Source organism: Myxocyprinus asiaticus, chromosome 23 (assembly GCF_019703515.2).
Source record: "Myxocyprinus asiaticus isolate MX2 ecotype Aquarium Trade chromosome 23, UBuf_Myxa_2, whole genome shotgun sequence".
NCBI classification, from domain to species: domain Eukaryota; kingdom Metazoa; phylum Chordata; class Actinopteri; order Cypriniformes; family Catostomidae; genus Myxocyprinus; species Myxocyprinus asiaticus.
Genome location: NC_059366.1, coordinates 31118922 through 31128440, shown reverse-complemented (window position 1 = coordinate 31128440; position 9519 = coordinate 31118922). Strand labels below are relative to the sequence as shown.

The 9519-nt window shown below is 37.5% G+C and overlaps 1 protein-coding gene across 1 annotated transcript in view; it reads left to right on the top strand.

Moving 5' to 3' along the window:
• LOC127414117 (reticulon-1-A-like) overlaps positions 1–9519 on the top strand; it is a 30431-nt gene that overhangs the window by 611 nt on the left and 20301 nt on the right. Inside the window, exon 2 of the mRNA XM_051651887.1 lies at positions 6274–7065. Coding sequence (XP_051507847.1) covers positions 6274–7065 — 792 coding nt within the window. The remainder of the gene's footprint in view (positions 1–6273; positions 7066–9519) is intronic.

Sequence of the window (9519 nt, the reverse complement as noted above, 5' to 3'; positions counted from 1 at the left end):
CTCTGCCTACACAAAAGCGCAGTGTGCTCTAGTCTAGGCAACTGTTTTAGTTCAAGCATATGATCTAACAAACACACAAAACACTAAACATTTTTAAAAAAAAATGTTAGTCTCTAACTGTTTTTAGAATTTAACAATAATGGTAAATGAACACTTCTCAAAATAAGCCTATTAAAACATTTTAAAATATTAGACAGATGTTCATAAAACCACAATAATCATCATTATTTTCTCTATCATCAGCATATTTCACTTTCCCCTGTCTTGTCACTACTCACTACTCAGCCTGTCTCACTGCTCTCCGACTTTCTCCTCGACCTGTCTCGCTGTTCTAAATAACAATGTATGGCTCAAAAATTAGGCATTGTCCACCCTTCTAATAAACCTCATGTAGCACTGCGGGACTATCAAAACTTCACCTCAGTATGACAGTTCAGACTTACATCAAACTTATATTAAAAGTATTAAAAAATTACTAACTCACATTCTAACCAGCTTCAAAGTCTAAAGTTTTTTATAATATATTCAATTTAACTGGCTAATTAAAGGGGATAGTTCACGCTAAAAATGAAAATTGTCTTATAATTTATTCACCTTCATGCCATCCCAGATGTTTATGACTTTCTTTCTTCTACAAAACACAAAATAAGATTTTAAGAAAAGTATCTCATCTCTGTTGGTCCATACAATGCAAGTGAATGGTGGCCAGAAATTTGAAGCTCCAAAAAGCATATAAAGGCAGCATAAAAGTAATCAATTAGACTTAAGTGGTTAAATCCATGTCTTCAGAAGTGATATGATAGGTGTGGGCGAGAAATCGATTAAAATTTAAGACCTTTTTTATTATAAATCTCCATCTTTGACCAGACCCGACCAGTAGGTGGCGACATGCACGAAGAATGTGAATCGCCAAAAAAAAAAAAAAGAAGAATGTGGAAGTGAAAGTGAAAGTTTTGCAGAAGAAAGAAGTCATACACATCTGGGATGGCATGATGGTGAGTAAATGAGAGAATTTTCCTTTTTGGGTGAACTATCCATTTAACATACAATACAGTTTGCGCAAATAAGCCCACAGATAGTGCAAACACTCCCACCCACGCCCACTTGCACCTTGTGCTAGCACGAAAATTGTGGTTAGAATTAACGCTTTTACGAAATTGATTAAGACGAACCACATGGTCATTTCGTGTATTGCTGTGTCTAGCGCGGTCATGAAAGTAGAGCACTTAATATCTTATTTCATTCTGCCTAAATGTTTTCTTGAATATGAAGAGATGATTAATGCAAAGAGGAGTGAATGAACAGTATCTACATCTCATTTGGTGGGTCTGGCTCAAAATGTACTTGTGTTGTTAACTTAAAAATGATGTTGCTTCAACTATTGAAGCAGCTATGAAACAGATGTTTCATTCCTATTAACTACATCTGACCTGGGAATTATCAGCATGGAATAAAAAGAAAGAGTCTTCTTTTTTCACTGAACTCTTTGACGAGAGTCTTTCTGAGCCACTAAAACTAAATCATCACTCACCATAACCAATGAATGAATAATAGTGAGTTTACTGTGTTTAAAAGGATGGCTTGGAGTCTTGAAGTCTGACTCCTAAACCACGGACAACGATGAGGTCCCACACACTGATCTATAAGGAAGTGTGGATTAAATATACAATTACAGTATATGTTGTAGTGGATGTGCAGAGGCAGATATCCAGGTACTCAAAAGTACAATAGTTGTGCGTCATACTGCAGCCTTTAATGTACTTTTAGTGTTTCTGTGGATCAACGTGACAAATAAAGTAGCAACGTATCTATAGAAATCCTCTTAGTCACAGAGCACTGACATGACTACAGCCTATATCGCATACCAAGTATTTAAAATACATCAGGTAAAAGATACTCACATGCGTTTTCAAACTTTTAAACATAGAGGTACCTATTATGGTATTTCACCTGCCTACTACTATGGTATTTCAACTGCTTATGATTACCATAACAGATTTAAAGGAATAGTTCACCCCCAAAAAATTAACATTCTGTCATTATTTACTCACCCTCATGTCGTTGCAAACCCGTATGCTATTGTTTTTTCTATGAAACACAAAAGAAGTATCTTAATAGATCTTTTCTATACAATGACCAAAAATTCTATTCATTGTGACAAAAAAACAATAAAAAATAAATGAGTTGATTCTGTGTTCATTTATGTTCATTTATGTGAATCTGTAATTGTAAGGATTAAGTAATTGTTAATCTGAAAAAAAATAAAATAAATGAAAACATCTTAAAGTGCTATATTCCAAGTTTTCTGAAGCCATGTGTTAAAATGTGATTATTTAGTGTGATAAAATCACATACTAATCTTTTCTGTTTAAAGTTGTATCCAATTTAAAAACTTTGTTGTCATGACAGCATAACACCGTAAACCCTAAAATGTAACCGTAACCATAAAAACAAAGATTTAAACAAATACAGCTTAATTAATACATGAGTTTTATCAGAAGAATGAATGTACGTGCTTTTATAAAATTGTAAGCTTCTCATTTAAGTGCCTCACTGTAACCTTGAAAAGAAGATGACGAGTCGAATTTATTTTTTGTAGTAATCAATATTATACCACAAATGCTGTCACTTGAGCTTAACTTGTATTTATTGTGACCAATAAATAAATAAATGAAAGCATTATAATTTAGTCCATATGACTTAGGCGCTACATGCCAAGTGTTCTGAAATCATACTTAGCTTTGTGTGATTAACAGACAAAAATATAAGTCATTATTCACTGATAACCTTCCCCATATGCTACAGCTCTTAAATCAAGTGTGGTGCCTATGCCACATGTTGGATATCGATAACATCAAATGTAATTTATTCTTGCATGTCTCTTAACCAAACGTTATGACATCATAAACTGACATCATTCTCTGACTTCATTTGAAAGCTGACATGAGGGTGAGTAAATAATGCATGTGATAAAATTAATGGTTTTTGAGACTTTCAAGGCTTTTTTTCTAGTGCTAATTCTCAGGTTCTGGTTCTGCAGGTGCTCCTTGGTGCTTTAAGGGTCTGATTAAGCAGCTATTACAGCTCAAAGTGCTATTATTAGCTATGGGGAAACTGGGCATGCACACATATACACGCATACGCCCATGCACAGTCTGTCTCACATGCTCAGATATTCATGAGCCTGAAATCCCGCAGCTCCCCCGTGTGCTTGTTAGCTTCAGCACACACACACACACACACACACAAACATCAAGTCTGTCTTCCTCTCATGAATGCAAACCCAAATACGCGTATTCTTTAAACACATTCAAATGCACTTTCACAAAGACCTTTTCTCTCTTGTTCCCTCTCTCACACTTTCACTATGGTGAGGTTCTTGTTTCATCTGTCCCTCCCTCCCCATTTCTCTCTCTCTCTCCCACTCTCTCTTCCTGTCTTTCATACCATGTCGGTTTGGGCTGTAGTTGGCTCAGTCTTCAGAATTCTCCCTTTTTAAATAAACAGAGGGAGGTCTATTTATAGGCTGAGTGAGAGAGAGATCACACAGTCTTTCGACAGTAGCCAAGCCAGTGAGCTCACTGCTCTTTAAAGTCTACATGAATTACCGTTCGCAACCCATTTTACTTCCATAATGTGACGTATTCTGAGTGAAACAGGATATTCAAGGGGTAAAATGGAGAACGGGACTCGATTTTATCCAGCTGCAATTGACTTGATCATAGAAACGTAGGCATTATTTATCAGAATGGAGCCAGACCTGAATGTAAGTTTGCTAAATCAAAGCCTAAATAGCTATTTGGCTGTTGGTGCCAAAGATGCCTTCACAATAAGACCAGGAATGCGCATTAAGAAAATAAATAGGATACATTTTGATTTCATGTTGACTTTAAACAACATAAATGGGCTTGAAATAAAATCTGTCCACACGGTGAGTGGCTCAACCCAGCAGAAAAGTAACTCTGGTCGCACCATCAATAACATCACTCACAGATGTCAATATGTCCATCATAATCCACACACCGTTTTCTCTGTGACTGTCTCTCTAACCCCCTGGCTAATTCCCTCTCAGTCTGCCTGGATGTTACACTCAGGTAAAAGGCCTAGACGAGGAAGAATGCTGGTGTGTATTGTCTATCTGCATTCACAAAATCACTCAGGCATGATAGAGATTCAGAGAGAGATCAACAAACAGTGCAGTGTGAATGTGAAATGAGCATTCCTCCTCTCACTTTCAGCCAAAGCCAAAGAGCATACAAGGACCACTATAATAGAGGGCAACTTTAGGGTTTCGGAAAGTAAAAATCCCATTCTTTCTTCCATAGAGAAATAATTTTTTTAGCCATAATGCATATACAGTAGCTTTCAAGACAAACACTACCTGCCACGAGCTCTGAAGTTGTTAAAGGGATTGTTCTCCCAAAAATGAAATTTTTACGATCATTTACGTAGCCCCATGTTGTGCCAAACCTGTATGACTTTCTTTCTTCCTTGGAAAGTGTAAGGACATGTTAGACAAAAAGATGGCCACAGTCATCATTCACTTTCATTGCATGTTTTTTTTTTTTTCATACAATGAACATCAGTTGTAAAGTTTTTTGCTGTGAATCAAATGTTCTAATGTTGTGATTCATCTTGAAGCTTGTTGGTGTGGTTCATGGCTTTTTTTTTCATGTTTCATGAAACCTTTATTGAAGAACTTTGTAAAATGTATTTGAAGAAATGAATGGGAAAAATACTTTCGGAACCAAGGTCAGTGGGCAATCCCTTTTGTGCTCTAATAAGAGAGCGAGAGAGAGAAAGGGTCCTCCCTTCATCTCACACATTGTCCATTCATTCACACATTTTGCGCATAAACAAAAACATTCTTTGTGACGTGATGTGCTGTAGTGTTTATCCACTCTTCTGTGCAATAATGATACATCAGTGTGTATGTCTGAGACATAAAGCAGCTGTGTTTGCTGTATGGACTGGTCTGGCTGTTCCATGTGTTTGTAGTGCTTTTCAACCAATCACATCAGTCTAAAAGCGCAACCTGCCATTGGTCCATTACTATGCCTTTCCCTCTGCAATTACAATACAGGCTGGTGGGCATGTATACAAGTGTCCACTTGTTATTGGTGTTGTGACAGTCGCAGGGTTCGTTGTCCAACTTTGTGTAATCCCCTTAAGACTCGACTGATTTCACAGAGACAGAGCAAATGCTTCCAGCTGTGTCTCAGACGGCTGTGCAGTGTTCACAGTGGCCGGCCAGCACACAGAGAGACTGCACAGAGTCTGAATGTCACTACATGTTCACAGTTCATATCTGCTCTTCATCACAGTCCAGTGGGAATCAGATTTACAGTGCTTCTGGAAAACGTTAATTATCTTCATAGATTCTTCTTCTTACTCACTGCTCTCTCTCTTACTCTCTGTTCTTTTGTGTCTCTGTCTATTACTGTATCTTCATCTTCACTTCATCTGTAACTGATATCATGCAGTGTCAAATAACTGCAGGGATTGCACTGTCTGTATGGGCACTGAGAGGGGCTTTTCATGTCTATATGCTGTAACTGCGATGAAGTGCTCCTGTAACATATTTTATACAATATAGTCATTAGTGAAGGCTGCCGGGTTGGAATTTAAATGCATCTTTAAACCAAACAAATATATTAAGTTAAGATTAAATTAAACTTTAAAGAAATTCATCAATATTGGATAAGGATGGGAATCGTGCAGATTTAACGATTCTGGTTATGATTCCAATTCAGATTCCAGTTCCTTTTAGTACTTTTTGTACAGTACTTTTTATTCCCCAAGTATATATACAGTACTTAAATACAAAGATCCAAAACAAAAACAGTATCTTTTTGGGAACATATTGAAGTGCTTTTTTAATTAAAGTGCCATTCATGGCAACAAACCTCTGTTCTGAATGTGTATATGTATGGTCAACCAGACAGTAATGAAGAACAGAAAATAACTGCCCAAAGAATCTTCAGATGCCGATAATTTTTCATCTGCATTTGATGTTTCAGCATAATGGCCTGTAATTACATTGATTTAAGTCTTATGAAACACTGTCAGAGTATTTTAGTATGGTGTTCCATCTGCATCGGTAGAAGAATGCACATGTTTATAAACCATTAACGAAACAAATATTATTGAGGCTCAGTATTCTTGAAAAAATTTAACCCATGTAATAAGTACATGTTCTCAATTCCCGACTGCAATGCTGAACAACGTCTCTGCTTGTGCCTTAACCTCCTCTCTTTCTTTCTCTCTCTCTAGGTGACTCTTTGTCTGACATGTTTTTGAAGTCATCCCCTGGAGAGGGAGATCTGTACACCTCTCTCCTTTCCTCTAAGTCCTCCTCCAATCCTTTCAGTGATGGCGCATCTCTCTTCTCCTCTGAGGGCAACCGTTCTCCACCTGCTCCCACCGGGACCGACTCCGGCATCAGCATGACCCCAGGTGACCCCTCAGACCATCATACGACCCTGCAGAGCTCACACAAGCCTGACCACTACAGCTACATGGACATGGGTGATGACCTCTGTGATTTTGGTAGTGTTGACAGTGCCAAGAATAAGCAGCAGCATCCCATGGGAATCTATGGAGATGATGACGATGATGATGAAGATGACATTCAGGACTTTAAGCCGAAGAAAGAAGAAAAGGAAAGTAAAGAATCCAGCCACGACCCCTTTGATCTGGGTCGCTATTTGGAAAAGAGCCCTCTTGGTTCTGAAGATGTGGAGGTGAAGGACGTTAAGGGATCGGCGGGCGGACAGCATGCGTTTCCGTACGTGGAGGATCCTTCGGATGAAGATATGGCAGATTACCAATCATATCGTAGGATGGAAATGCCACAAAGTGCCAGCCCTGTGAAGATCACCGTGACAACAGAGTCCCATGCTGCATCGACCCAGCCAATAAGAGTGTCTCCACAAGGGAGCGTTTCTGAGAGAGAGAGTGTGCTCAGTTTTGGGCAGCAGGGTCTTCCCACGGTTACACTTTCAGAACCAGAGGATGACAGCGCAGCCTCTTCAGCTAACCACTCCCCTAACCACTCCCCTACAGGTAGATCCCTCCCACCTGTGACTCAACTGTTTCAGTGTAATCACTTTACAAAATTTATTTATGCCTGATGTTAACTATGGAGGGCCAAATAGATTACATTTTGTATTTAATGAGTAATTAAAATATTTATTTAATTATATATTTTTGAGGAATTTGGCCCGATCGGTAGTGGGCTGAATAAAAGAGCAAAGAGCCAAATATAATAGATTAAAGGTGATGTGTGTAATTTTTTCAGTGTTAAAATACTTAATCCTATACCAGCTTTATACGCAGAGATAACTATAAATAAGCAATTTGTAGGCCGATTTACCCAAAAAGTGTAAACACTGTGGCTCTGTAGCCCTTTCATAATATTGCTCTTGTTTGTTTGAACATCCTGACCTGCCTGATATAGCAACAATGGATCAACCAATGTCATTATTTTTGGGCTGGATCTTTTTGTCCGACTGATGTCAAGTGGGGTAGTATTGAGGAAACATTACTTGTGGAGAGTCATTATTTTCATTACCATTCCATTTGTTGATGTTGTTAGTGCAGAAATTACACACTTCACCTTTAAGAATTGAGAAATCCATATCGGTCGTACTCTAATTTGAAAACTGGGTTATTCTGATTAGTTAATAGGGATGGGAATTGCAAAGAATTTATTGATACCAGTTCGGGTTCCTCTTAAGGATTCCGGTTCCTCCATTTAACGATTCTTTTAGAAGAAAGATGATGAGATCATTTCAGATTTTGACAGAGCAGATATAACAACTTGGAAATAAATGTAATTCAATTCTTGTACAAGGCATGTTTAGACAGACTTTTGAGATGCATAAATGCAATTGAATTATTGATTTTAACTATGTATTAAATAATAATTCTAAACGAAAAATGTGGAAACACTTAATTTCCTTACAAACTCTAACTTTAACTACACATTGTCATATGAAAAACCAGCCAGTAACTGCACTACCTGATTAAGTCTGACAAGCCTTAAGTACAACACTACTCAACACAACGAAAGTCACAACTTGCACGTGAGTAAGATAAATTCAGTAACTGCTCTGACTGATGTGGGCTATGAGTGTTTTTGATTCACTCGAGTCATTCGTTTGGGAACCACCACACTAGTCAAGCTGTATTTTTTTTTTATTCACTAAAAAGAACCGGCTCATGAGAGTGGTTTGTTCGAGAATTGGACTACACAGGCAGCGCTGTATGTTTCGCACTGTAGATTCAAGGAAAATAATTCATTCAGGAATCAGACTACACTGGACGCGCGGTTGTTTCAGTAATGGTGCAGCGCTATGCCGCTACCCCTGAATAGCGCAGCGGGAAATGCTGTCAGAGTATTGTAGCAGTGTTCAGTTCGCATCGGCGAAAATTGCAAGTTAATGGAACTGAAAGGCATGAAAATCATACAGTTCCAGTATTTAAAAAAACATGGAACAAGTTCTGAACAAGAACTGGTTTTCAGTTCCCAACCATAATAATAAACCAATTCAATAAACATTGCCCCCTCAATGTTTATGGTAGTTATTAGGGATGTTCTCGACTAGTCGACTAAACGGTTCTGATGCTGCTAGTCGACACTGGAATTACTAGTCGGTTAATGTTTTCCCCATTAAACTGTTCAACATTTTTACACATTTAATTACGTTAGGCTTTATATTTTTACAGAGGCTGGACTTAAATTACTGTAATGTGTGTGTGTGTATATATATATATATATATATATATATATATATTTATGTATGAGAGGACTTTTTCAAGTGCAGGATAGCCGCCTGTCCTGTCTTTCACCGAACCATGTTGACGTGTTAATTTTGCTCATCTAAAATGTATGCTTTTGAGTAAGTAGCCTAGAAAATGACTATTTTAGGCTAGGAATGCAATTTTTTTAATAAGCTGATTAAGAAGGCTATTTTCAACGAGGTGCCGACTGCTTAATGGGTTAAACTATCTTTTATTCTGGGTTTATTGTAGGCTACATCACAGGCCTATTTGTTCTATCCTATAACTTTTTTTTTTTTTTTTTTTACATCAGAACTGTTATTGGTTAATGTTATTTACAGAACAGCTGTCATATTAGATCAATGGCTAATGCATGACTGCACCTTGTGAAATATGCACAACTTTTCAGTGCTCTCGTAGATTTGGCTTACCTGTTAATTATTTTCAATAATGTCCTGACTGTTTTAATATGTTAAGTAACTTTAACTTGGTGAATTCCATTTAGAACAGGCTATTAGGTTTGCGCAATTGCTAGTCCTGCACTATTCATTCAGTTGTTTTCTGTAAATAAACCTGTATTTGCTAACGTTGATTCAGTAAATGGGAGTCGTGTTTTTTATTTAATATACAATTATCATAATTCAAGGCGAGCACGTCGCAGATAAATGCCCCTTTTCAGCGGAATTTAGCATTGGATTTGGAATAGATTAAGTATTTTAAATGGGTTGCATAAAC